Genomic DNA, 27984 nt, shown 5'->3' on the forward strand with positions numbered 1-27984 from the left:
CTAGCTACGCGGGGCAGGATTCTGTGTCGCAGTGTCATGTGCTAATGTGTTTTCACCTGAGATGACAGTTATGTTGCCTATGCTCATTGTCAACTGAGAACACCCCAGCTCCCAAGATCAGGGTCTGCCAGGGCTGGCCTCAGTCCCTTTTCCATCTCCCCATCATCTCACCCTAGGGGCCTGGCTAGCTCCCACCCCAGGGCAACTCTCATGACCCTTCCACTGGTGCCTTTCTGGAATGAAGCATAGGTTGCTTGGGCCGGGGGTGGGGGGGCGCTGGGGACCCTGCTTCAGCCACATCTGGCCACCTCTGAGGGACCACTGGAATCAGGAAGTCCCTGCTGAGGCTACTTTATGCTGACTTCTGGCCGCTGTGTTCTCTGCAGGATCAGGTGGCTCACCCTGGGGCCTCCCAACCAGGGGTGCACCTCCTTCTGAGCCCCAGGAATCCAAGTATAAGGCCAGGTTTGCCCAAAGAAACCCTCTGGGATCCCTGCTGCGGCCTCCTGCATGGGCCCAGAGCCCGAAGGCCAACAGCTGTGCACTTGCAGTGTCTTCTCGAGGTGGCCCGGGTACATTAAAATGATCCCTGCCTGGAAGCGCTCCAAGGTATGGGGCAGATGCCGGTCTCATACCACGCCCGGGTTGCCCTGGATGCGGGGGTAAGGCAGGTGCGGCCTGGCGGTTAAGGCTTAGCAGGTGTGGAGCAGATGGGGCCTGGTGAATGTGTATGGTTAGTGTGTAGATGGATGGTTGTGAGGGTATGCGGTTCTGCAGCAGCTATGTGTGTGTGTATATATGTGCGGGCAAGTGGGCCCAGTGCGGGGCAGATGCGTGTGTACGCGGTGCGCGCGCGCACGGGGCAGGTGGGGCTTGGTGGTTGCAGGGCAGGTGCGTGGCAGGTGCACGTGTGTGTATATGTGTGCGGGCAGGTGGGGCCCGGTGGTGGCTGGGCAGGTGCGCGTGTGTGTGCGCGCGCGCGCCCGGGTGCGGGGCAGGGGGCGCCTGGTGGATGCGGGGCAGGATTCTGTGCGGTCGCAGGCAGGTGTGGGCAGGCGCAGCCCGCAGGAGAGCCTCGCTGCCCGGGCGGGGCGGGCGGGGCGGGCGGGCGCGGCCTACAGCCGCCCGCGTCGTGCAGCGCGGCGCCCGCGCCTGGAAACAGGAGACTGCTGGGCCGGAAGCCCCGCCCGCGCGCGCGCCGCCTGTCCCCGCCCGGTGGAGCGGCTGCTGGCGCGGCGCGGCGCGGCTCGGCACGGCGGCGCCCGGGCGCAGGCGAGCGGGCGGAGCAGCGGACGGCGCCCAGGCCGCCCCACGCGCCGGGCTCGCGGCGGAGCGCGCCGAACTCGTCGGGGCCCGCGGCCGCCCGCGCCTTTCAATGGGCAGCTCGCACTTGCTCAACAAGGGCCTGCCGCTCGGTAAGGCCGCGCGCGCGCATTTCCGGCCGCGGGGGCGGGGCGGCGGGCGGGGCGGGCGGGGGCGCGCGGGCCCTGGCTTTGTGTGCGAGTGCGCGTGCGCGCCGGCATCCGCGCGCCGTCGGGGGCGGGGTCAGGGGCGGGGCTGCAGAGGGCCGTGCGCGTGCGCGAGCCGCGCCGTGTGAATGCGCGTGCGCCGGCGCCACCGTCACGCCCGCCCCGCCCGCCTGCTCGCCCGCCCTCCGCCGCCGCCGCAGCCGCCCGCGCAGGTGACACAAAGGGGCGCCGCACTCGGGCCCCTGACCCCTGGTCCAGGCCCCGCCACACCCGCGGTGCGCCCCGGCGTCCGGACCCGGCTGACCCACGGTCCCCTCCCAGGCCCGGCCCCCTGCCTCCAGGCCCGCGCGCACCCTGCGGGGGCCGGGCTCCTGGCAGTCGCGTGGGCTCGCCCCGCCTGGGCCTCGGGGGCCTTTGCCGGCGTCCCTGCTACCCGGGGCCCCGGCGCGCTGGCGTGCGGAGCCACCTCGGGGGCCGGCGTGGGCCGGCGGGGCGCGGGCTGCGTGTGGGCCCCGATCCCCGCGTGTCCCCGGGCGGCCCCGCACCGCGGCATCTCTCGTTTGCCGCCGGTTTACAGTCAGGAGGCCGCGCCGGTGGGGAGGGCGGCCCGGGCGCACGCATCCCAGCTCGGCGCCCTGGTCGCCGCGCGCGCCCTTGGCTCTCCCGTCGCCCCCGCAGTCCCTCGGAGCGGTGGCCCAGCCTCTGCTGCCCCCACGGTAGCTGTCCCCCTCGGTGTCCTGAAGGGTGACCGGGCCCCTGGCGGCCGCTCCGCACCACACGGGGGGCCTGCGACTGGGGGCGGCGGGCCAGCGGGGGACGCGCCGTGTGGGTCCTGGCTTGCTGGCCCGCTCCGTGCCTGGTGCCCCTGTCGAGCCCGAGCGTCGGGGGCCATCTTGCAGTTCCTGGTCCACTTCCAGTAGCCCGGGATGGGGCCTCATCCACAGGGACGCTCCCGGGGGCGGCCGGGGAGGGGCCGGCCTGGGTGGGCCCGTGCCCGCCGCTCCTCTTCCTCCCCTCTGCCGGGCCCGTCGGAGCCTGGGGCTCCCTGCAGCCACACCTGAGCCTCCGCGTTGGAGGTTAGATCTTTCTCTGGCTGGGTGCCCTGCCCAGTCCTCTGCCCGCCTGCTGAGAAATGAGGGCACCACCTCTGGGCATGCCCGGGAGACGGCCTTCACGCTGGCAGCATCTTGGAGAAGCCCGGAACCTGGCCAGCAGCCAGACCCTTTTGTAGCGATCATTTTCCCCGTGGTTTAGGACAGATTAATCTTCTGGATGGGGAAGAGAGGAACCGTTTGCCATCCAGAAGCTGAACACAGACATGAAATCCTCACTCAGCTCCCACTTCTTAGGGTGGCTGGAACATGCACATCCCCTTTTCCAGGATCAACCTCCCCTTCAGGAGCAGTGACGTCGTTTGTATAAAAACATACACGAGAGTTTTTGGGAGTGGCTGGCCTCCAGCAGTGCAGGCCGTGGAGGCACCTGGATCTGTGCACACCCATCCTGGGGTCCTCGCAGGCCATCCGCTCTTGTATGGGGGAGCGCATCCCCAAGGTTCTTGGGGGAGTGATCAGAGACGGTCAAAACACAGACCCAAACCTATCCCAGGGATATCCCAGCTAAGCCGTTGACCAGTGTCTGTAAGGTGGAAATGGCCATGTGAAGCCATCTAGGATCACGAGCATCTGCCAAGTGTTGGGGTCTGGTGTCAGGGCCACGGTGGGGACAGGGTCAGGGTGAGGGGCCCGTGCTTTCCATAGCTCCTGTGTGTGCTCACCATCATTGTTCTGCTGTCCCTAGAAGACATCCTGGCCATACCTGGCATCTATGGTTCGTCTTCTTTCTGCCCTTCAGAGATTTGCCAACGTTGGTCATGGTTCTCTCTGGACCCGGGCTTTGGTCTGTCCCCCCTCCTTGCAGCCCCTGGCCGTGTCTGCTATGTGCTCCGCTCCATTGGCTTTCCAGGTTTTTTCTCACTTGGGTTTTAGCACCATCTTTGAGCACATGGTTTGCTTTGGGCATCTCTATGAGATCTTGGGAGAGACGCATACCTGGGGCATCACTTGTGTCTGCTGTGTGCAGGCATGTCCCGTCCAGCCTCCCTGGGGGTGTCTGTGCGGTTCCAGCCTGTTCTGCCTGGACGGGTTACTGCCTCCTCTCTCTGAGAAATGAACTTGTGCTGGAGTGACTTGTCCCAGCCCTGGACCCCCTCTCCTGGCTGCATTTGGGGTTTCCCTTACAGCCTCTTGAGTTTGAGGACACACGGGTGGGTGCCTGGAAGCGCAGAGCTGCTGAGGTCCTGCTAACTGTTCTGAGAGCCCCAGGCCCTGGGAGGCTGGAGCCGCCCTATTTCTATCCATGTGTACACGTGGCTTGGCCATGGGGTGAGCTGTCAGATGTTCACTGGGGGAATCCTGGGGCCGAGTTGAACACATCCCTGTAGGAGACGGGCCCTTGGGGCTCAGAAGTGGGTCTGGCCTTGGCGCCCCACCAGCCAGGTAGAAGCTGAGATTGGCAGCGACTTCCTGTGGCCATCCAACCATGAGCAGAGGGCTGGGTCCATGACATGGCCTTTCTCTGCTGTGGCCTCTCACCTGCCTTGGAGCACCCTGTGCCAGTGCCGTTGGGGTGTTGCCAGGTCTGAGCAGCTGGAGCACGGCTGGTTGCTGGCTGCCGGCTGCCTGCAGCTCTTGGGTGTGGAGGAGCTACCCAGTCCAAGGCTTGTATACCATGAGGCTTTTTATCCTGTGATAGATGTCTTTCTAGAAGACTCCTGGTTTCCCTGCACTGATGGTGTGAAGGAGGACCCATGGCAGGTTCCGGGGGAGGGGAGGCTGTATCTGGCCCTGGCACGGTCATCTGCATGGGTCGGGGACAGGCCTCAATGCACTTGCCTCCAGGTCCCAAATGGGATTTCACATCCCATGTTACTACTGTCTGTGGAAGCTGAGCTGTGGATTTGCCCCCAGGCTGTGCCCTGGCGTGGGGCCTGTGCTTGTCTGCCCCAACGAGCCCCCAGATATCCTGAGGGGGGCACCAATGTTCTGCCAAGCCAGAGAGCTCACGGACTTCTCGTCATGTGCCAATGCCAAGGGGAGGCCGAGGCACTCCTGTAGCCCCCTGGGAGGGGTCCTTTATGTCCTTGCCAGCCCTGCAGCCTGGCCCTAGACGGGGCTGGGAGGACGGTGACCGCCTGGTAGGACTGGAACTTGGGACAGTTGAGAAGAAATCCTAGTGCGGGTGGGGCCACTTTTTGGACACCCCCAGGCATGGACTCTGGCCTGTCAGACCCCCGCTCCTTAGGGCCCTGGGCCCCTTGTCAGGGGCCCCTTGTCAGGCTGCCTGCTTTGGGCTGCGGAGCTGTTAACTCTGGTCTTCCTGAGTCTGACGTTCGTGTGGTGCAGGGAGGCCTGGCCTTGGGAGACGCGTCCCCATTTGGGGTCTGCTCGCAGCAGCTGTTGAATGTCACACGCAGAGGGCAGGAAGGTGACGGTCCTTCAGCCCCAGATTCTCGGGCGTGGGATTCTGAGGCACCACCAGGCTAGCAGGACACGTGTGCACACACGTAATAGTGTGAGAGAATAGCATGTGGGAGTCTTGGGATGAGAACATGCGTCTGCAGTAGACTTACTCAGGTGTGGGGGAGTGAGTGCTGCCTTGCTGGTTCACGACAGCGCTGTGCCAGTGGCCCTCAGCCCATCACTGGAGGGAGCAGGGAGCGGAGCTCCTGGTCTTCTAGGAAAGGCTCCCACACAGCAGGGAGTGATGTCTCCCTGCCACCGGCTCTTCCAGAGCCCCTTCCTGGGAGGCTGTGAATGATAATGGGAAGCCTGTTGTGGCTGAGGGCCTGGCTTCATGGAGGTGGAGGGAAGGGCTAGCAGGAGCCAGCCATACTAAGGACTTCGTGTTTATGCTGAGGGTGTTACGAGTTCCGGGTCTCCTTTCTGAAGCCTCTGACTTGGTGGGGGGGCGGCGCTGCTCTGGGGTTTGGGAGACCAGAGTCTGGGGCCCGAGCAGGTGGGAGATGGCCTAGTTTCTGAGGTTGGAGAAGCATCAGTGAGCACTCTAGGGGCAAATTCTGGGTGTTGAGTGTGGATGTTTGTCAGAGTTGCAAGGGGGAGGCTTGACCAGCCAGGGATGGGATCCCAAGGTCAGGCGGGGCTGGGTTCTCAGCACCCCCCAGGGGTTCCTGCTGGTGTAGGTGCCAGGGAGCTGCTGTGATTGGTCTGGGGAGGGGGAAACTCCTCGGGTGTCTCCAGAGTGTGCCAGCTGCACCCCCAATCCCTCTGGGGGCGGGGGTGGGTGGTGGAGCAGGAGGGGCACCTTGGAGGTCAGCTGGGTGGGGCTGAGCCGGGGAGAGCTCCGCCCAATTGCCCAATCACCCGTGGGTAGGCCCTGGGGGCTGCGGTCCCTTCCCTTGCCTGTTGTCTTTAAATGTAACTTTGAGACCAGTTGTAGACTGGCAGGAAGATTCTGAAGGCAGCACAGTCGGTCTGCAGTCCCTGCAGGCAGCTGCCCCAGTGGGACCCCTCTCACTGCTGCCAGACCAGCCCTTGCCTGTCTGACCTGAAATTCTATACCCATGTTTGGGGTCCTCCTGCTGTCCCATGCCCTACCTCGCTGCAAGGGCCTCCTGTGTCACCAGCCATGCTGACTGCTGCATTTCCCCCACCACCTTACTGAGTTGTGGGTGCAGGTGTGAGTGCTTGGTCACCTCCCTCCGTGGGTGCCCAGCCCCCCAGGGCCACCACCTCTCAGTGCACAGCTTATCATAAGGGAATAAAGCCCATGCACATGTCAAGGCGGTGGTCAGGATTCAGTCACTCCCTATGAGCTGCGGGTGCGGGAGCTGCTGTGTGTCCCGTGCCTGTGAGGTGTGGAGCTGGTGCCCATGAGCCCCTTTTCCAGTGAAGCTGTGAGCAGCCCAGGTGTCCATCCAGAGTGGGACATCAGAATCGGGCGGAGGTGACCACGGAGGAACCCTGGGGGGAAGGGCTGGGGCAGCAGCAGCCTGCCACGGGCATAAGACACCCACCCTGCATCCCATCCTTCCAGACCCCCTGGCTGGTTTCTGAGCCCCACCCCTGACACTCAGGCCCATCCCTGGTCGAGGGGCTGTCGGGCTGGCTGTTTGGAGCAGGTGGCTCACAGGAGTCTCATGTCAGCGGCTGTGGGACAGGCACCCGGGAGATGTGGAGTGGAGATGAGGGCCACAGGCCAACCCAGGGTCCGCCCATCAGCTGTCCCATTGTAAATGTGAGCCATCCCCTGGTGGCAGAGAGTGAGCAGAGCCCTGGCCTCCCGTAGGTGCAAGGCATGAGTACCGTGTCCCTAACTGCCTGCCAGGCGTTTTGCTCTGGAAGAAAATGACTGCATACGCTGTAGCTGTATCGGCTTCCTTGACTGGGGGGCATTTCTGTTTTGTTTCGGTGGTGGTGGGGGGGACAGGGTGCCCCTTGGATCTTCTGTAATGTGTAGCCCCCTGATGGCCTCCTGGGGTGTGGGTCTGAGCCACCATGGCTGTGCTCCTGGTGAGGTTCAGCATAGGGGCAGCACCTGCCGCCTAGGGGGTGGCTGCAGAATGCAGCCAGTTGTTAGCTGGGACCACCTGAACCTGCCCTCCACAGTTTAAATGTGATCAAATAGCAAGCATTTTACAGTAACATCTCTATGATTTTGTTGTTTTTTTTTGTGTGTTTTATTACATTCATTTTAATGAATGTCCTTTAGTTTTTGTGAGTTTATCTTTTACGGCAAAGCTGTCTTACAGATGGTTAGCCATGCAGTGCAGATGCTTGAGAAAAGATGCTTTCATTGAAAATCTCAGCCCTGTCCTTAGCCCCCACATTGCCCCTCTACATCTGGGTGATGGCCACCCCATGTGTTTCTGTTGTCCTTCTCCGTACCCCCTCTTCCGCCTGTGTCCGTGGTCGTTCTGCACCGTGAGGTCACCTGGCAGGGCTTCTGTTGGGCGTTTTCCAGGAGCGAGGCGGAGTGTGGTGTTTCCATGCCCCCGCACTAGCCCAGATGCTTCTTTCTGTCACTTGGTCTCCCGCTCTCCGGCACAGTCGGGTGGATGGCAGGGTCCCATGTCACTTGCTGTTGCTGGGCTGGGCTCAGCCTCCCTCACCCTAAGATGCGGTCATGCTGTCTGTGGGGCCCCGGGGCCAGGATGGGCAAGAGCCAGGCTCACCTTTGTGTATGTACAACCTGGGCCTGGAATTACCACGCATCTGCACACTGGGTCCTGTGACCTGACCTTGGGGCCCCATGCCTGCCTGCTCTCCCCTGGGTGGGCACATGTCACCACCCCTGGGAAGGCAGCCTGGGACGCAGCCTGGCCTAAGCTTGTGCGCTTCTGAACCTCAGTTAGCTGTTGGCAAAGCAATGCTTTCTTTTGAAATCATTTTCACGCGAAAGGTGAGCCGGCGATAAGGTTGAGCACATATTACTGGTATGTGCTTTCTGCTAGGGCCACGCCGACCATGGAGGACTCAGCGGGGGACTCCGGTAGCTGTCAGGCATGCCTGGTGCTTCCTTCTCTAGGATTTAGAAAGAAAACTGCAGAAAGCCTCGTGACCATGACCGCGTGGTTGGTGTGACCCTTTCCAAACTCTGTGTCGCCTGCACATGCTGAGCATGATTCATGGGGCCCTCCAGGCTGAGGAGGGCTGAGCGCCCTGGGCTCTGTGGAGGGGATGGCTGTGGCCTTGCCCAGTGTGAGGACACTGCTGTCTTGTGGCTGCTGTTGGAGTAGGTGTGGGGACCATGCCAGAAAGTTGAGGAGCGCGGAGACCTGGCGAGATGGAATAGACTTGGCTTGCAGGGCCTGGGGTTCTGTGGCTCTCTCTCCTGCCTCTGCCTTGTCGCAGCCCCAGTCTGTCTGCAGCTCAGTCCACCCTCCCTTACCATCTGCAGGCACCTGGCAGCATGGGGTTCCCGTGGGGCCTGCTCTAGGGTGCTCGCCACTGTGCGGGGGCGGGAAGCCCTGAGGAAGCTGGGCCAGCCAGCCAGACCAGAGTGCTTTGTTGGACTGAGGTTGGTTGACCCCTGACCTGAGGCCTACATCCTTCAGGTGGCTACGTCCTTGGTGGCCAGCCTGCCGCTCCCTGTCCAGACACCTCGCACTCGCTGCCACTTCCTACACCCATAGAGGCCAGGGCCGGATGATCCCTGTGGGACCCTGAGAGCTCTCTGGGGTGTCACTCTGTCACAGAGCACCCCCTCCTGAGTCATGAGGTGTGAGCGACATGTCTTGTTTCGTGGCTTATCGGGCATGTTCTTTGTGGAACAGAGTTAAAGGAGGGTCCATCACGGACAGTTTCCCACATTTTGTATTTTCTTGAGCCAGGTGTCCTGAAGCTACAAGTTTGTGAGGAGAAGTTCATGTGTGTCAGGAGGATTCAGGCCCTTGGGGCCTCGAGCCCCTTCCTGCCATCTGTGCCTGACCTCAGAGTAGCACTGGTGTCGATCTGACCTGGGCAGAGCATGTCATGGTCCGCTGCGGGGGGCCCACCCGTTGCCGCTCACCTGCCCGTGAAGGACTCTTAGCTATGACTGCATTGACAGGGAGAGAAGGGGCTCCGACATCCTCTACTGAGGGAGGGTCCCTCCTCTCACAGAGTGAACAGCTCAACCCCCAGCAGCACAGGACGGAGCCAGTTTGGCCAGGTCTGAGCTGGCCAGTGGTCCCTCCAGTGGTCAGCTATGGCAAGCTGTGGTGGGGCATGGGGAGCGGGATGCTGGCCTGGGCAGTCTGGCCCAGCCCGGGGAAGGGCCTCGGCACGCAGCCTCATGGAACTGAGGGTCTTTGCAGACCCTGGGCCACCTGTCAGGACCCCTTCCTCCCACGTTGGGGCTTCAGTGCCCTCTGACCAGGCGGCCCAGTGTGGAACCCATCTCAGGGATAAAGGCCTGTGAGCCATCCACGTCCTGGCAGAGAGCCAGTGTACTCAGCCACCTGGGAGCTGGTCAGGAGTGCTTGAAACTCACAGAAGGAATTGAGGGGAGAAGCACTCAGACTGGCCCCAGCTTGGGCCTGAGACCCCCAGCACACATAGCTGCTCTCCTGCCCGTACCCCCACACATCCTGGCGTTGCTGCCGGCTGCACGTGGCTGGCCTGGCCGAGGCTTCCCCACAAGCCAGTCTGGGTCCTGTGTGGTTGAGCCCAGCTGCATTGTGGGTTCACAAGCACATGCGCATTGGGGCGGGGACAGAGGAGCTCAGTCAGAAATCGCGCCTGCAGAAGCCCAGGCTCGCAGGGCAGGATGGCAGGACACCCACCCTAGGTGTGGACATGCTGCTTATAGCAGGAGTCTGCCCGGGTTGCGTGGGCTGCAGGCCCGTCCCTACGGGGGCTCGTCTGCCTGGTTTTCATGTGGCCAGCATTTGGGGGTGGGGTGCAGCTAACCCTCGCATCCATCCGTGCAGCCTCCTACCCATGTGACGTTCCTGCTCTGTGCGGGGCTCCTGAGGTACACGCTGGTGGTGTTGTGGGTCCTGGTCAGTGTGGTGTCTAGCCTCGCCTTGGGGGCCAGCCCAGGTGTGGGGTCCTCATGCTGGGAGCAGGGGTCCCATGTTTGGGGTGGATCTGGAGCACTCCTGAAACCTCAGCCTATCCCTGACAGGTGTGCAACCCATGTGCATTCATGTCCTCTGTGCCTTGTCAGGCGAACTGTGCTTGAGTCGCGTGTCTCTCCCTGGGGTGTGGCCTACAGGGACTGGCCAGGGGGCCTGTGTCCCAGTTGGCCTCCCCTGGTCCTTCCTAGAAGCCTCATCTGCAGTCCCCTTTCCCTGCGCAGTCACAGGCCGGGAGGCTGTCGGCAGAGAGGTACTAATATGTGGAGCTGACCACAGACCTCACACGTCATGGACACTGGTGGCACCTGGGGCGGGATTCCTGAGTCCTTGCAGGGGATGCTGGGGCCAGGCCTCTGGAGGGAGACTCGCACCCTGGCTGTGCCCCGCTGTCTGCTCGGACTACTGGGGGTGGCCCCTGTTCACTCACGGGTCCCAGCCTGGCCACAGAGAGATGCAGTGAGAAGCTTCCCCCTTGTGGACCTTCTGGCGTCTGCAAGTTCCTATTGGCCCTGGATGGATTTTAACGTGTCTCTTGTGTTTAATTTTTAGTCAGACTTTGACCCTGGTGCAGGCTTCAGTGGTTGCTGCGGATCAGGAGCCTAAGAGCTTTGGTTCGAGACAATTAAAGACGTGGGATGAGGATCCAGTGACAGGACGCGGTTCTGCCCGGGGATTCTGAAGATAAAACGCTTTGAAAAGTCGAATTCATGGTCGTGGAAGCCGAGCCCATATTAAGAAATGTCAGGTTGGTAGGGGCTCCTGGAGCGTGTAGCCGCTCTACGCCAGTCCCTTGGAGACTGTGCGGCGCTCATGTCCGTGCAGCGCAGGGTGGCCCGAGCACTGGGAAAGGGCCGGTGGACTCCGGGGTCTCCCTATGGTGAGTGTGGTGGGTCAGGGCAGCGACACACCCCGCGGTACGCCGGCCACAGTGAGGCCCCCCAGGCAGCAGAGCACAGCAGTTCCTTGGGGGTCCCGGACGGAGGCCTGAAGCCACTGGTGGGCCAGGCCTCACAGGTTGCCGGTAGGTCTATTCTGGTTGTCCTCCCATGAGCTCTGTGTTACTGTAGAAACCCGAGGCCTGTTCTGGTGCCGACTTTGGGGTCAGGAGGCAGCATCCTCTTGTATGCTGCCGCCCAGTGGGTCACGGTGGGTTCTGGCAGCGGGGGTGTCTCGTACCTGGCGGCAGCTCCCCCCACATGCTGTACCTTTTCTCACGGCCTCGTAGCTGCGCCACAAGCTCCCCTCACAGGCGGTCCATCAGGCCGTGTTCTCTAGAAACTGAAGCCAAAGGATGCGGTGGTGGGCATTTTCCAGTTCACTCAGAAGCAGTGATGATCAGCGCGCTCCAAGCACATAGATAACCCTCCCACACGAGACATCGCCGTTCTCTGAGGGAGGCCAGGGAGAGGAGTGGTGCGGTCCCCACACACAGGACTCTCGTGTTGTCTGCCCGGCTGTGGATGACCTGTCACCCACTCGCCAGGGAGTGGGGGACATAGCCCAGGAGGCCTTCTGGCCTCACAGGGCCCGCATGGAGCCACCAGCGGGGCTGCCAGGTCTGTGCCTGATATGTGGCGGAGGGTGATCCTCCTTCCCTGGCGGGGGGAGGCCACAGCTGGGCTCCGGGCCCCGGGCAGCCCGCTTTCCCTGCCCCTGTTCTCCTGCGTGGAAGGGCTGCCTGTGCGGTGGTTGGGCTGGTCTTGGTGAGGCCGTGGGTCTGGTCACCTGGGAGGCCTCGTATATCTGCTTGGTGCAGGGCAAGGCGGGCTTACCTCTCCTACGGAAGGAGCTGTTGGTTGTTGTTACCTTGTTCCAGGCAGGTCGGGGGTTCCAGCTGCATCCCCCATGTTTTAGCCCTACCCCACCGCTGTACCTTCTGTGCGTAAGAGGGTGCCGGGCCTGGGGGATGGTCCCATCAGTGTTTCTGGCAGCCATGTGGCAGCCGCGGATGGAAAAGGGCCAGTGGGTGCTGTCTGGAAGCTGGTGACGTCATAGTCTGTGTGTGGTTGGTCAAGACGGTCCAGATCCTGGCACAGGGCTGCCTTGGCACGTCCACATGTGGCTGGGCCCAAAGTCCTGTGGTGGGGATGCCGGTTGGCTGGGGTCCTTGTTCGCTTGGGGTCGGTGAGCCGTAGCTGACACAGGCTGGCTTTTAGGAGAAGTGTTTTTACTCAGGTTTGACAAGATCCCGACGGGTGGACACTTGGGACTCGTGGGGCTGTGGGTGGTGGTGGGCGGCAGGGGAAACGAGGTCTCTGCTGGGGGCCACCGTGGGCACTGAGCATCACTCCTGTCTCTATAGGCGTCCGACCCCCGATCATGAACGGGCCCATGCACCCCCGGCCCCTGGTGGCCCTGCTCGATGGCCGGGACTGCACGGTGGAGATGCCTATCCTGAAGGACGTGGCCACGGTGGCCTTCTGTGATGCACAGTCCACGCAGGAGATCCACGAGAAGGTAACTGTGCGGGGTGCTCGGGGGAGCAAGGAGGGCAGGGTCTCAAGCGTGTGCCTCTGTGGCTCCCAGGCCACCAAGACTTGGGGCCCCTGTCATACCCCCTGCTGACGTGGACCCAGGGCTACTCTGTGGCTCTGTGAGCCACTGCCACTGTAACCACATGTTCCCAGAGTGTGGAGCCTGGCGCCATAGATGAGGCTGGCAACAGTGGGGGCCAATGAGCTGTGTCATCTGGTCCCGCCTTGGTCTCCCAGGTTGTCCCTGGCTGGTGGTCAAGTACCTTAGGCCTGAGGTGTCTGCCCTTCTGGAGGTAGAGCTGACGCCCTGGGTCTAGGTCCGGGTCCTGGCGCCAGGATGGATGAGACGCAGCTGTGCCCACATACTGCCTACTATGCAGCCTGGTAGCCGCCACAGCAAGCCCTGAACTGGGATCCTGCTGTCCCAGGGGTACCGGTAGGAGCAACAGACAGTCCTCTGCCTAGGAAAGGCCTGTTGGCCGGGCCTCAGGTCATCCCCAGCATTTGTTTCCTGCTGCATGTCTGTCCCAGGACCGAGGACACAGGCAGAGAGAAAGACTGGGCTTGCAGCCTCACAAGGAGCTGACAGCTCCAGGAGCAGCTTTGGGGAAAGTCTAGAAGACCCAGAGGGTCCTCACGCAGCAGGAGGGGACAGATCAGGAGGGGGCGGGGGTGGGGCAGCTGAGGGTCTGGCGCCGTTGACAGAAACCTTGGGACCCAGTGGGGTTGAGTTGTGCGGGAACGTGATGAGGTGTCACCCACCAGCCGGCTATGGTGCCTCTGGAGCAGGCACATGCCATGATGTGCCTGCCGGTGACACCCCTGGTGTCTGCCCCAGAAAGGCGAAGTTCAGTGTCCACCGAATCCTGCCCTCGAGTGTGGCCATGGCCCTGCTCCCTGGAAGCAGAAGAAGCCGGTGGCCTTGGCAGCATGGGGGCACCCGAGTGTCCTGGGCCATGGGAGGAGCATGTGCAACGCGGCTGGTGCCTGGGGGCTCGGCGCTTTGTGTTTCTGCTTGGCTCAGCAACAAGGTCAGAGGATGGAGCAGACTAGCCGGGGTTTGGGGTTGGGAGTGCTCTCACTGCCGGGGGCTAGAGCCGCTCGTCTGCGCACGTGCAGGCACGGTGGACAGACAGGCTGTAGAGTTGGGGAGGGCAGCTTCTGGCAACTTTCTGTGAATTTGAAACAGTTTCGAACTAAAAAGATAAAAAAAAAAAATCAGAGATAGTAAATGAAAGAGACAGATCGAAATGTTTAAAAATTGTGAGCAATATTAAACTAAGTTCTGTCAATAAATATCTGAAAACCAAGACAAAACGAATGTTTTCCTTTAAGATTGTGATTTACCAAAATGATCTCAAGTTAGCATACGACCCAGAGAAGCGAGTCAGAGCCCCGGGGAGGGGCAGGGACAGCCTCAGCGAGCTGGCAACTCTGCCCCACGCCAGCTCATGGATGGCGCCCATCTGGAGAATGGGTGAGTGTGCAGGAAAGCCGCCCTGTGAGTGGTGCTCTGGAGATGAGTGGGAGTGAGCCCTCGCAAGACCCATGCAGCCAGCAGTACCGAAAGGGGTCATCCGAGAACTTGAAGGTGCTCTTGGAAATTAAACATGCGACTGGAAGATTTAAATTTTAACAAGGCGCCTGGAAGACACAGTTAAGGGGAGCCTGAGAGGAAGACGGGGCGAGGAGGCTAAAGGGGAGCTCCTTGCCGGGTGTGGCCAAAGGCCTCAGGTAGCCCATGTCTGGGGAAACGCGCTTCCTTTCTTGAACCTTGATGGTGCTGTGGCCAAGTGACACAGTCCAACCAGGGAGAGCACAGCAGAGCTCCCTTCTCTGTGGGAAACAAGACGTGATGGCTGGAGCCTGTGCAACCACCTGGACCATAAGGGGAACCATGTTTGGAATTGGCCAAGCAACAAGACAGAAGCCCTGGCCCTTGCTGGCTGTGGAGCTGACCCAGGGCCCTGAACCACCTGTCTGCAGGCTTTGGCTTGGAGGGAAACGACGCATCTCTGTGGACCCTTGTAACTAGCTATATGGCAGATGCTGAGTGTCACAGAGGACAGGCCATGCCATCCTCAGCACGTCATGCTGAAGAAACCTTCTAAGGTCAGCGGAGACTAGCTCTCACAATGTGAACCCAGGACAGGGTTCACAGGATGCTCTGCTGCCCCAGTGTTCTTGGCAAAGAGATGAGAATCAGACCAGCCCCACGCAAGGTGCTTTATAACTTCAGGGGAAAACAGCTTTCACTTAGCGCTGTGTGTCCGACTGAACTGGAGTGGGGTGTTCCCGTTACTCTCTTGGAGAGCTCTTTGAAGACCTCCAGCCCCAAAGGAAGGAGTCCTAATGAGAGAGGGCTACATGGGGTGGGAGGGTGCTCTCTGCTGACCTGGAGCAAGGGGCCCCCAAGAGCACATCTGGGAAAGTGGGACACCTGTAGCAGTGGGCAGTAAGGCGGCCCTTCAGAGACATGCCAGGGGAAACTGTGAGGAGCCAGTCCTGGGAGGGAGACGTGAGGGGAGCATCTAGGCACTTGCAGAAATAGGCTCAGATGTGAGTGGAGGGCGGCAGGAGAGCCCCAGCAACTGGGCAGAAAGTTGGTGTCGGTGCCTGTGAGTCCATGGGACAGACCCCCTGGGAAAGGGGAGAGGGTGAGGAAGTGAGGCCTGGCACAGCTACAGGTGTGCATGCGTCGCAGCAGATGTATTAGGGGACCTTCTGGAGGGGACGTGCTTCCTACCTGAGTGAGATATGTGGGTGCACAAAATGGGGCCGCGTACAGGGAAAGTGGTTTGATTCAGAGGCAATCAGAAACAATTGTGGCTAAAGAAAGAACAGAACATATGAGAAGTGGGTGGACAGTGGCAGTCCCTGCAACAGCCAGGGCTTGATGGCGGATGATCAGACTCCCAGAAGAAGGTGGGTGACAGAGGGGGCGTTTGGGCAAAGACAGAGTGACTGCTGGTAAGCAGATAACACTGTCCCCACCCCATGGGCACACCTAAGAGGCGTGAGGTGCTGCTCCTGCTCCGCTGGGGGCATGGCCACATTGGCTCTGGTGGGCTTTTGGCACGGCTGTGCAGACCTGAAGTGTGCAGTATTCTCTGGATCTGCACGTGGCTGTTTGCCACAGGGAAGTGTCTGGAACCATAGAGAAGTGTGTTGGAGGCCCTGTGCCACATTTTTCTGAGCTGAAGCCGCACAAAATGACCCAGAAAGTAAGTAAAATCTACAGAAGTCACAGAACGCTTATGAATCATGCATGTCTGTGTGTGAAGGATATGAGCGGGGCACCTACCTCTGGGATGGTGAGGTGGGCTGTGGTGAGGGCCAGTAGGCATCCTTTTGGCCAGCCAGACCTGGCTTCCCTCCGGCCCTGCTACCACTGGGAACACCCAGGGCTCTGGGTTCATTCTGCAAGGTGGGCCTCTTGCACCCCATTCTGGGGCTAAGGACACAGGTCACCCACCTGGTCACACAGCTGATGGAGGGTGATAAGAATGGACATTTGCTGGTTTCCAGCTTACAGAGACAGACTGGGCCCTGGGGATTCCTGCCGACTTCCTCCCTGGGAGGTCTTTGTGATACCTGGGGCTATCCTGGCCACTTTGCAGTCACAACCAGGAATAAGAGGAACCTGCAAGGACAGTGGACCTAGGGGCTGGCCGGAGCAGTGCGGTGGCCCAGGCCTGCATCCCTCTGGACAGAACTGCCCATGCAGCAGGCTTCCAACCTGCAGCCGAGTGGGGCCTCCCTGGCCCAGGGTCAGGGATGGGCAGCCACCAAGTGGGTTCTGGTCCTGGTTCTGAGAATGCTTCACTGGGTTCCATGTGATAAAAAATATGCTTGGCAGAAAAACAACTAGGACGTGAAAAAGTAATTTATCAAGAGACTTATGTGGGCAGGTCACCCTCAAATGCAAATTAAAGTGAAAACAACGAATTCCAGTTTGTATGCACCACGTGTGGGGTTTTGCTCTCCAGCCCACCCAGAGCTGTTTAGTCCATGCCCGAGGGTGGGTATACTGCTGGGGGCAGTTGGGGGCCATCCCCGGAGCCTCACAGATGGATCTCCAGCATACTCGCTAGTTTCCACCCTATGGACTCAGCTCAAGGAAACCATGCATTTTTACCATGGCCCAGCCAACGGTGGAAGCAGTCCAGAAGCCCTAGCAGTAGGGAATGTCCGGAAGAATCATGGCTGTCAGTGTCAGGGTGGAACTTGGGACAAAGTTGTGATTTGGAGACCGACTACTGCCGTGGTTCAGTGCTCAAGATAGAAGGCTGCCATCTGCACGCACACCGCTGGCCTGTGCTCTGAGGCTCTTCCTCCCTGTCTGTTCACAGCTAAGCCTCCTCCCCATGGTCATCTCAGGAGGAGGTCCACATGTGTCCCGCTACCCAGGCCAGAGACTCAGGCTCACCTCTGAAGAGTTCCTCTCTGCAATCTTTCTGTCCCTGAGGGCTGCTGCTGCTTGTGCTGGCCTGGATGCATCTTTCTGTTCCCAGTGCATGGCTCTGTCTGCCCACAGTAGGCACTGACGAATCTGTCCACTCGCCCCCCACTACTGTGGCCATCTTCCTCTCCAATTCACGCAGCTCAGCACAGGGTGGCCAGAGGGGGTCTTGTCAGCAAGATCTGCTTTCTCTCCTCCATCTCAGGCCCTCACCGTGTCCACTTACTAGCTGCCGCCCCCATGCACTTTGCCCTGTGGGCACTCACCGCCACTCAGCTGTCCCACGTGGGCCCGCACCCCACCTAAACCAGGTCCAGTACCAGGAGTCCATGCCTTTGCGGCCTTGATGTCCTCCCAGGAATCCAGGACTGAGCTTCCTGGGATCTTTAGTGTGGGAACCAGGGGTTGAGCTTCCTGGGATCTTCAGTGCGGGATGAGGAGCCAGAGTTGCTGGGACCTTGTGTGTGGGATCAGGAGCTGGGGTTCCTGAGATCTTCAGTGCGGGATCAGGAGCCAGGGTTCCTGGGGTCTTTGGTGTAGGAACAGGAGCAGAGATTTCAGAATCTTCAGTGTAGGAATCCTAGCGGGTGCCAGCAACACCCAACCATTCCCTTAACGTCAGGCCCACCAGTGCTCCCAGGACCAGGGACCTATGCCGCCTCTGTCCTGCTATTTAACTGTCTCTTCCTCCACCTATTTTGTGTGGTCCCCTAAGGACAAGTGCTCTTGGCCCTATCTGCCATTAGAAGGGGGGGGGGTATGCCAGCCTCAGAGGGAGCTGTCCACATTTTGGGTTGCCATTTGTCTGATAGAGACTCAGCTCTTGGGGAGAAGGGGATGAGAGGAAGAGTGGGCAGCTCACTGTAGGCCGTATACCCCACACGAGACACTGCTCTGGGCCACTCAGCACATCAACCCACATGCAGGCTGGGAGGGGTGTGGTGCCCCTGGCTCACTCATAGGGCCTGTGGGCCAGCAGCTTGCACACAGCCCCTGGGGCAGCCTCCCTCACCTGCTGTTGGATGGGCCTCCATCGCCATCCTTGAGACCCCTGTATGGAGGAGGACGGGGTGAACCACACCGGGTTATAGATGCCCTGTAGCATTTCACTGAATGTGATGTGTCCTCGGCTGTAAGGCTCACTGTTGTATCCACGAGGGGCAAGTAAAGCCTGCCCCTCAACCATGACAGGTCATGGATTGCATCCTGGGCCCCCTGCCCTTGGGCCGGGAGATTGGACAGTGCACGCCCTCTGCCAGCGTCTGGCTATCGTCAGATAGGGAGCACGTGGGGTGGGCATGGGGGACAGTGACCTGGAGGCCGGCCCTTTCCCGGGGGCAGGTTGCCGTCTGGGGACCCTGTGTGTGTTTGTGCTGGGACCGTTTGTTGTGTCTGCCCCCCTCCACACTCACTGCTCCATAGTGTGACAGCGTGGCCCTTGCAGGGTCTGGGGGTTTTGGGATGCTGTCTGTCCTTAGCATCCTGTTTCACTGGTGCCCACAGGGAAGGTGAGCCCACCCCCCTCCTTCCCCCCCTCCCCCGGCACACACACAGTGGTCTCCCCTGGGCGGGACCCTGCGCTGCTTAGGGAGTCGAGCCCAGAGCCAGCAGGGTTGCCTATCCCGATATCCCAGCAGGGGCTCCTGCCCTGGGAAGGCCACCTACAGTGCAGTTAGGGGAGGAGACCCGTGGGAACTGTGGGCCTCTAAGGACTGTCCCAGCCTGCCTCCAGGCTGGGGGTGGGGGGAGCGTTTGCAGCACCCCCTGCCCCCCAGGGGGTTGTCTGGGCTGGTTTGGAGCAGCTGGAGCCTGGGGGCAGCAGGCTAGCCGGCAGGCAGCCAGGCTCAGTCCCTGAGGGCCAGCGTCTGACTGGTTGGCTGCTGTCCTGATGGCAGGTGCTGAACGAGGCAGTGGGAGCACTGATGTACCACACCATCGCGCTGACCCGGGAGGATCTGGAGAAGTTCAAGGCTCTGCGTGTCATTGTCAGGATTGGCAGCGGCTACGACAACATCGACATCAAGTCAGCTGGGGATCTAGGTAGGGTGTGCGCAGCCTTTCCCTTAGTGGCTGCATCCTAGCTCTTTAGTCTTGTGGGCTGGCTTCGCTTTACACCAAGGATTGTGTCGCAGCCCCTAGTTTGGTTGGAGGCAACTTGTGAGCCCGCTGTCAGGGTGCGGCCCCCATGCCGGCACCCAGGTCACTCAGTTCGCAAAGGAAGTCTTGTGGGGGGCATGCACGTCCTGTGCGTCCTGCTTGTGCAGAGTAAACCTGCCCAGGACCCTGGGCAGCCTCCCAAGGAAGGCACCTGCAGCCGTGGGGAACCATGGCCTGCATGCTTTCTGCCCCATGGGCTCCTGGGGGCCTTTGTCCCTGTGCACCAAGTCTGCCTGTTTTGTGATGTTACAAGCCAGGGCTCTGCTTCTGCACCTGGGACAGGTAGGGCCATGCCCTGTGGTCAGTCCTGGTAGGTGGGGACTTAGAAGTCCCAGGACCTGGTCTGCGCTTTCCACCAGCAGTTTTGTCCCCAAATCTAGGGGATGGCATAGCACGTTCTCCTGCTTCCCACCTGTCCTTGCATTTCCCAGCCCGCTGAGTTTTTTCTGGAAGGGAGTAGAGGTCCACCCTGGGCCCTCTCATGGAGCTCTGTGGGTGTGTTGAGTATTGTCTTGGCATTTGGAATAGCTCAGGGAGCGTCAGAGCTCCTTCTGGCAAGCAGGGAGGTGACTAGTTCCCAGGCAGAGCAAGGAGATGGCAGGACAGGGCAAACGAGGGTGGAAGGGGCCAGGCTTGGGAGAGGCGCATAGAAACGTGGAGGGGCTGGGTCCACCTCTGGACCATGAGGCCCTGGCGAACCGTTGGCCCCCAGTGGTAACCAGCCCATGTGGGCATGGGATGAGCCAGCGAAGCTCAGTTCAGAGGAGAAGCCTGGACCAGCTCTCTGTCTGTGGCTGTTGGGGCTGATGGGTCTGTGGGAGCTGGGAGAATGGGACCACCCTGTCCAATGCTGGGTCCCAGTTGGCCTGGGAGCCAACGAAGACAGGCGGGGTGGGGCCTGTGTGGCTATGTGAGGCTGCGGAACGCTCCAGATGACAGCCAGCCCGTGACCCCCTTCGTGGAAGGTCCAGTGGCCAGCGGTTCAGGCAGGGCAGACCCAGGTGTTGGCATTTTCCTAGGTGGCTCTCTTGTGTCCTTTCCTGTCTACTTGCTGGACCTACAGGCAGCTTTTCCAGGTGGCTTGGGGTATGTCCCCTGCATTTGTGTCATGGTCTGATCTTTTGTGGGGAGGGGGAAGTGCCATTACTGGCTTGGGTGACTGTCCCCATGTGTCTCATGTTTCTCAGGCATCGCTGTCTGCAATGTGCCGGCGGCGTCTGTCGAGGAGACGGCCGACTCGACCATGTGCCACATCCTGAACCTGTATCGCAGGACCACGTGGCTGCACCAGGCACTGCGGGAGGGCACGCGGGTCCAGAGCGTGGAGCAGATCCGGGAAGTGGCTTCTGGAGCTGCCAGGATCCGCGGGGAGACCTTGGGCATCATTGGACTGGGTGAGTTCAGCTCCGTCTTCACCCTTCGCAGGGGTTCAGAGCCCGTGAGCCAGGGCTTGGTGGGGCTGCCAGATAGTCTTACTGCACAGGGCCTGCGTGGGGCTGACCTGTCTGCCCAGGAGTGCTGAGTGTGGATCATATACACACATGGGTGGCAGAGCCCCAATACCATTCCTGTGCATACAGCCGTGCACTCATGCCTGTCACTCACACACTGACGGACCCTCACCACACTCGGACATGCTCCCCCTGCCTCCCTACCGCCCCACCCCATGGTTGAGGGGAATTGGCTTTTAGGTGAGGGGCAGATGGCCCCAGCCCTGCTGTGGGTGGAGCAAGCTGGTTCACCCGCGGTGAGGACAGCCATTCGGGGTTGGTGACAGCCCTCTCCTCTGCCATGTTTGTGGTCCGTCTCCATCTCTGAATTTGGGATCTGTGTACCTGGGAGGCCCGGGGTGGATGGGGCGGGAACTCACTAGCAGCCCCTTGTCACACTGCTTCCTGCCCTTCCTCTGGGGAGGCCCCTTGCCTGCCCCTACTCCACTTGTCGCCCACTGGGCCATGTGGGGGACACCTGACAGGTACGCGCTTGCCTTAGTATAAGATGCCAGGGCCACGGCTGTCCACAACATGGGCTTCTCGTCCAGGAGAGCTCACTGTCTTGGTGCCTGTGGGCATGCGGCCCCCAGTGCTGGTCCCCAGGGGCACCCTGCACCTTGGGGCCTGGGGTGGGGTTGTTGGGGGCTGGTGGGGAGCTGGGCTTGCCTGGCTGGCTGGATTTGGGGGCCACCTGGCCTCCTGAAGCAGTGTTGTTGGGAGACTGAGCAGGCCTGACTTCAGTGCAACTCCAACCCGGTGAGCCTGTATCTCGCCACTCAGTCTAGTCTGACACCAGGGCGCTGTTTTGCGACTGTTTACACCATGGTCTGGGTCTGGGTACATGTCAGGTTCCATCTGCCAGCTTGTGTCGGGAGGTAGACAGGAGGAGACAGCCGGTACTTGACCTCACGGTGCTGTGGGTTCATGTTTTGGGTAGAATTGGCAGGATGGCTCCACTCTGGCCTCACCTGGGGTCACTCATGGACAAGGCGGTTCCCTGGGGCCTTGGTGACCCTACCCTTGTGGCAGATGCTCTCTGGCAGGCAGGTGCAGACGGGACCATCCCCTGCTTGTTTTCTTTGTCAGCATCCTCTTGCTCAAAGCAAGGTCCAGGGGTTGGGGGGAGCCCCCTGAGATGTTGGAACTTTAGGCCACCACCCCCCAGTGCTTGGCTGCCTGGTGGCCCCTGGTGTCCAGGTTGGCACCCGCCTCCTCAGGTACGGGGCTATGAGCCCTGTGGCCTGCACCCTCCCAGGTGCAGGGGCCACACCTGCGATGCTGTGGCTGTCACCCCATACACTCCCTGGGGAGCCCCTCCAGCCCCCTGCACTCCTCTCCAAATGCCCTGTCCACCACACAGCCGGGCAGGGGCCCCGGGGCAGACAGGGCCTTGCTCCCCTCAGTGTCAGCCCTAGGTCCGTGGGGATGCAGGCTGTGTGGGTGTTGCTCTGTCCGTGGCCATGGTGACGCCAAGTCTCGCCCTGTCAGGCCGTGTGGGGCAAGCGGTGGCGCTCCGGGCCAAGGCCTTCGGCTTCAACGTGCTCTTCTATGACCCTTATCTGTCGGACGGCACCGAGCGGGCACTGGGGCTGCAGCGGGTGAGCACCTTGCAGGACCTGCTTTTCCACAGTGACTGTGTGACCCTGCACTGCGGCCTCAATGAGCACAACCACCACCTCATCAACGACTTCACCGTGAAGCAGGTGGGTGCACCCACAGGCTGGGGAGCCCACTGCAGACCAGCCTGCACCTGGAGCTGTGCCGAGGCTCCCGGTGTTCCCACAGCTGCAGCACATGCTGCGCTCAGGGTCTTGGGCCTCGTTCTGGGTGTAGCCTGCGGGTGTGGGCATGTGTGCACATCCGTGTGCGTGTGTGTATGCATTCTTGCACACCGATTGCCGGTTGCCTGTACTTGTGTGCTGTATACCACGGTCCCTGCCCCCTTCAGAGAGCATGAGGCCTGGCACCTGGGGTCTTATCTATCTGCCATCAGTGGGTGTGGACAGACGGCCAGGGTGAGCATGGCCCTGGGGTGCTGTTGCCAATAACCAGCTGTGAAACCAGGATGGGAGAGCTGACCGAGGAGGAGCTGCCCTGAGCCCCGCGGCAGGGGCAGCTTACTTGGTCTCTAGGAGTCTGTCCCTTCAATCCCCTTGGCGCAGGGAAAGCCCCTGTTACCATGAAGCCCGAAGGGGAGCGCCTTCAGGGCAGCTCTGAAGGCCTTTAGCAAAGGGAGATGAAGCTGCTGTCCAGCTTTGGAAATGGGGGCCTCTGGTGGGGCTGCTGCACTGAGGATGCTGTCTTAGGGCCTGTGTCCCTCACTCCTGGCCACAAGTGTGTCCTAGACATGCCGCACCCTTTCTAGGCACTCCAGTGCATCCTAGGGACCAGACCAGGACACCCTACACCCCAGCCCACACCTCACTGCCAGGAACAGGAGGAGGCAGGCTGCGTATTGGCACCTGTGCCCCAGCTAGGCATCCTCAGGGTGGAGCACCATTCGCACAGACCCCTGAGCCCTCGTCCTGCCGCCAGCCCCTGTCTGCTTCTTGTCCCTGCCAGTACCGTCCCCTGGGTGTTGGCGGGGGCTAAGTGCAGAGGCCTGTGTTGATTCACTGCCATGCTGTTTTTATCTCCTCCCAGATGCGACAAGGCGCCTTCCTGGTGAACACGGCCCGGGGTGGCCTGGTGGACGAGAAGGCCCTGGCCCAAGCCCTGAAGGAGGGGCGGATCCGGGGTGCCGCCCTAGACGTGCACGAGTCCGAGCCCTTCAGGTGCCTCTTGGCAGCACCTGGGTGATTCCTGGCTGCCACCTCTCCCATGCCAGGCCCTTGCGCTGGCTCACGGCCCATGTTGGCCCTGGTCGGGCATGAGTCCAGGCCTGATGCCCCCCTGCAGTCTGCAGGCCCCGTCCTAGGGCTTCGGGTCCAGCCTGAGGTCCAGCTGCGGGCAGGGGACGGAGCGGGGGGGCTCAGACCTGTGCTTCATGTAGACTGTCTGGGGTGCCCCGGTGCAGGGGTCTGGTGACCCCTGTGTGGCCACTTCTCTAAGGACCCCACCTCTGAGAAGCCCGTCTGGGGCAGCAGCCAGTCCTGTTGTCGGGAGCCTGTCACTGTGGGGACTGGTGCCCTCCCTATTGGGAGGGCTGGGGTGCTATACCCCAGGCTGGGACTCCTCCCTGCTGCTGACTCCTTCCCCCTGGGCTCATGGCCAGTGTGACCCACCTGGGGTGCCCTGGTCTGACCCCAGGGTGGACTGTGGTGCCAGGCGGGGTCAGGTACCCTCTGCCCTACCCTGACCTGCTTCGTACCATCTGTAGCTTCAGCCAGGGGCCCCTAAAGGACGCGCCCAACCTGATCTGCACCCCCCACGCAGCCTGGTACAGCGAGCAGGCATCCATCGAGATGCGAGAGGAGGCCGCCCGGGAAATCCGGAGAGCCATCACAGGTGAGGGGGGCCAGCAGGACCAAGCCTCCTCCCCAGGCTTGCATCGCCAGGCAGCCCTGCCAGAGGGCCCGCCATCCCCCCAGGGGCGGAGATCAGCACGCAGTTTACACATGGTCTCCCAACGCAGCCCTTGGTCCCCCTGGTGCATCACACTTAGGACACTTGCTCACGGTCACCCTGTGGGAATCCAGCATGTGTGCCCTTCCTTACCCCAAGTCTGGCTGTGCTGGTGCAGCTGGGCTGGACCTTGTCTGCTGGTCCCTGAAATCCCTGGCCTGGTAGACATGGGGCCACCGGGGAGCTGAGGGCACTGCTTGGGCCTGGGGGGTCTCTGAGCTGTCAGGGGACTGCATCCAGACAAGGGGGAGAGAGCTAGAGGGAGGGAGGCCCAGCCGTGGGGACCCTGCAGCCTGCGTACCCCACCCCCAAGCCACTGCACTCCCAGATGCAGCTGTGTGACGTGTAACATGGTGCTGCCCTTCGCATCCCCGCTGCGTCTCCAGGCCGCATCCCTGATAGCCTGAAAAACTGTGTCAACAAGGACCACCTGACTGCTGCCACCCACTGGGCCAGCATGGATCCTGCCGTGGTGCACCCTGAGCTCAACGGTGCCGCTTACAGGTGAGTGGGTGGGGTGGGCTCAGGGGACACAGCACTTCTGTGATGACTGTAGGCAGGGTCCTGGGGGTGGGGGGTTTCCTGGATGTGCGTGCTCCTGTGGGCCCCATGGACCAGAAGGTCTGGGGGTGAGAGCTGGACATGCCAGACCTGGGGGTGGGGGGTAGGGCAAGGGAAGAGTTGGAGGGGGTCGTCCCACCAGGCAGGGCCTTTGGGAGCAGCCCCCAGCCATCCTAGGCCTGAGCCACGGCCACAGGAGGAACCCTGCCAGGCTCACACGACGTCCCTTCTCCCAGCAGGTACCCACCAGGTGTGGTGGGCGTGGCCCCCAGCGGCATCCCGACAGCAGTGGAAGGCATTGTCCCCAGCGCCATGTCCCTGTCCCACGGCCTGCCCCCCGTGTCCCACCCGCCCCACGCCCCTTCTCCTGGCCAGACCGTCAAGCCCGAGGCAGATAGAGACCACGCAAGCGACCAGTTGTAGCCCGGGCGGAGCGCGGGCCGGGCGGTGCCCTCAGACAGGCGTGTGCAGAGGCGGTGCCTGCGGTGGCCGCGGCGCTCCAGAGACTGTCCAAGCGCCCGGCGGGCAGAGGTGGCGCCGGCCTCCCCGCGTCTGCCGTAGTCGTCCTGTCCCAAGGGCCAGCCGCTGTCCTGTGTCCTTTGCGTCCTCGTTAAGCAGAAGAAGTTAGTAGTTAACTCTATCATGGATGTTCTTGTCTGTGTACAGTCTTTAGAACATTACAAAGGATTTGTTTGCGTAGCTGTCGACAGAGAGAAAGCTGAGGGAGCGTTCAGCAGGTCGGTCTCAGACTGTGTCCCTTGTGTGTTGGAACGCGCCCTGAAACGAGGCAGTTGGCAAACTTCTCAGGACAACGAATCCTTCCCGTTTTTCTTTCTACGCCACACAGTGCATTGTTTTTTCTACCTGCTTGTCTTATTTTTAGAATAATTTAGAAAAACAAAACAAAGGCTGTTTTTCCTAATTTTGGCATGAATCCCCTTGTTCCAAACGAAGACGGCATCGAGCGGCTGCCAGAGATGAGGCTGCGCCTGGGCCACGGCGCGCTCTGGCCATTGGCGTCTGTCCTGGGGACGTGGGGCCCAGCGTCCGGCCTGTGCGGGTGCCGTCCTGCTGATGTGGTAGGCTAGCAATATTTGGGTTAAAATCATGTTTGTGACTGTAACCATTTGTATGAATTATTTTAAAGAAATAAAAATCCCAGAAAGAGCCAGCAGGCCCAGTGTCTGTTTCAGTGGCTTTGCCTCCCAGGGACTCTGGCAGGCCCCAGTCCTGGCTGCCACGGGTGGCCCTGGGGAGCCCTGGGGGTCAGTGGTTCTGGCTGGGGTAGTGGGTCCAGGCTCAGAAGCTGCTGCGATGGGGCAGCCAGGGTGCTGCCCCCTCTCTCCCTCATGTGCCTCCCCGGGGCCTGCTTGGGGCAAGAGCAGATGCTGCAGCCTTGACAGATGGAAGTTCTGGAAGGCCCGGAAGGCTGCAGGGACCTCTGGTCCGCCAGCTTGCAGACACTCGTGAAGCAGAGTGGTCCTTTCCTCACAGCAGCTTGGGACCAAATGGTCATCCTCGACCCAGCCAGCAGTTTTCCCGAGGCTCTGGCTAGATGGCGCCCTAGGGGCAGGGATAGGGCCTCCCCCAGCCAGTGTTCCCCCCACCCCTCACCCCCCAGTGCCCTGGCCCAAGCCACTGTATGGGAGCTCACCCGTCAGCGGTCTTTCCCACGTGGTTGCACCAGGGGAGGCGCTGGGGACAAGCGCCCCTTTGAGAGAGCTTATAGGGAAATGCCTTGGATTTGTCCACATTTGATTAGGCGTCTGCGGGGGATAGGATTCTGGACTGGGAGCTGCCTTCCCTCTGTGCACATGCCCTTCCATCATCTTTGGGCCTCCGTCATCCCACACGGTGTCCTGGCCGGGTTTCCAGACCCCTTGCTCCTCCGTGGGTGTTCTCCCAGAACTCATCATCCTCCTGGAGGATGAAGCCCAATTGTGGGCTGTTCTTGGCCTTTCTGTCTTTGGTTGTTTGTCTTCGTTCTGTTTCTCCCAGAGGGAGACACGCAAGAAGAAAGCACAACCTGAGCAGGAGTGTGAGCAGCCCTGAAGAGCAGGACCTGAGCACCTGGACGAAGAATGACAGATTAAGTCTGAGGTTGTCGTCGGGCGGAAGGAACAAACGAGAGGGAATTAATCAGGTGGCAAAGGACCAACAAAGTCAACAGTTGGTTCTTGGAAAAAATTAATAGAATTGATCAAAGTCTGCCAGACAGATGAAGACAGAGAGGCTGCCCCCAAGGTCACAGACACCGGGAATCTCGGGGAAGTGAAAAGTCACTTGTCCAAATCGACAGGGAACATGCCGAGTCTGAGTATCTCTATAACCTTTAAATTGAACTTAGAAACACTTCTGCAAAGAAATTGCAAGTCTAGATGGCTTCTATCATTAGTCTCAACAAATGCTTAAGAAAGAAAGAAAGAAATGTCACACACACTGCAGAGGACAAGGAGGAGGACACCCTCCCAACACAGTTTGTGAAATTGACTCGGACTCCAAATTCCTGAAAGAAAAAGCACCATGTAGAGTCGTCCTAAAGAGTGTTCCCAAATGGGATGAACTTGCAAAGTGAATCCAGTTGGTGCATGGGGCGGGCTGCCCGGGGCATCTCCGTGGGGTTGTGTCCTCCCTGAGAGCAAGGGCGGGCTGCCCAGGGCACCTCCACAGGGTCGTGTTCCCCCCAGGAGCAGGGGCATGCTTCCTGGGACAACATGTCCCCCCTCCCCCCCAACACACACTGACCTGGGGAACAGGGGCAGGCTACCTGGGGCACCTTGGTTCTCAGCTGCGTCTGCTCTGGTATCCAGTTTTCATTCCTCAGCTGCTAGTAGTGTTATCTGCTCATGGCTCACAGCTGGGTCCGCTCTGGGTGTGGTCCTCCTGTGGACATTGGTAGAAAGATCTGCTGTTTGGCTCAGTTCAGGACAATTCTGAAGGTCTGCCAGCTCTGATCACCTGTGGACCCAGCTTCTCCCTCTGCAGTAATGTTCCTTATTTCTTCCTCTGCACCCATGCTCCTTGTTTCTCACTCTGCAACCATTCCCTTTGCTTCTCCCTCTGCGGCCATGCTCCCAGCTTCTCCATCTGCAGTGATGCTCCCTTGCCTATCCCTCTGCAGCCATTCCCCTGCTTATCCCTCTGTGGCTGTGTTCCCAGCTTTTCTCTCTACACCCGTGCTCCCAGCTTTTCTCTCTGCAGTGATGCTTCCTGTTTCTCCCTC

The 27984-nt window shown here is 60.7% G+C and overlaps 1 protein-coding gene across 4 annotated transcripts; it reads left to right on the forward strand.

The window, feature by feature from the left end:
- Window positions 1–997: 997 nt before the first annotated feature.
- CTBP1 (C-terminal binding protein 1) lies at window positions 998–25928 on the forward strand. 4 transcript variants are annotated; one of them, XM_059167391.1, is made up of 10 exons: window positions 1283–1415; window positions 10600–10795; window positions 12353–12507; window positions 18882–19026; window positions 20331–20537; window positions 22125–22339; window positions 23280–23410; window positions 23956–24083; window positions 24587–24704; window positions 24998–25928. In XM_059167391.1, the coding sequence occupies exons 2-10, from the start codon at window positions 10789–10791 to the stop codon at window positions 25182–25184; spliced, it is 1293 nt and encodes a 430-aa protein (XP_059023374.1). In that variant the 5' UTR covers window positions 1283–1415; window positions 10600–10788; the 3' UTR covers window positions 25185–25928. The 4 variants fall into 4 exon arrangements, with proteins under 4 accessions (XP_059023348.1, XP_059023358.1, XP_059023374.1 ...); XM_059167383.1 differs by lacking the exon at window positions 1283–1415 and adding an exon at window positions 1633–1681; XM_059167365.1 differs by lacking the exon at window positions 10600–10795 and having other exon boundaries at window positions 998–1415.
- The last annotated feature ends 2056 nt before the right edge of the window (window positions 25929–27984 follow it).

The sequence above is a fragment of the Mustela lutreola genome, chromosome 1, assembly GCF_030435805.1.
Source record: "Mustela lutreola isolate mMusLut2 chromosome 1, mMusLut2.pri, whole genome shotgun sequence".
In the NCBI taxonomy this organism is placed as follows: Eukaryota; Metazoa; Chordata; class Mammalia; order Carnivora; family Mustelidae; genus Mustela; species Mustela lutreola.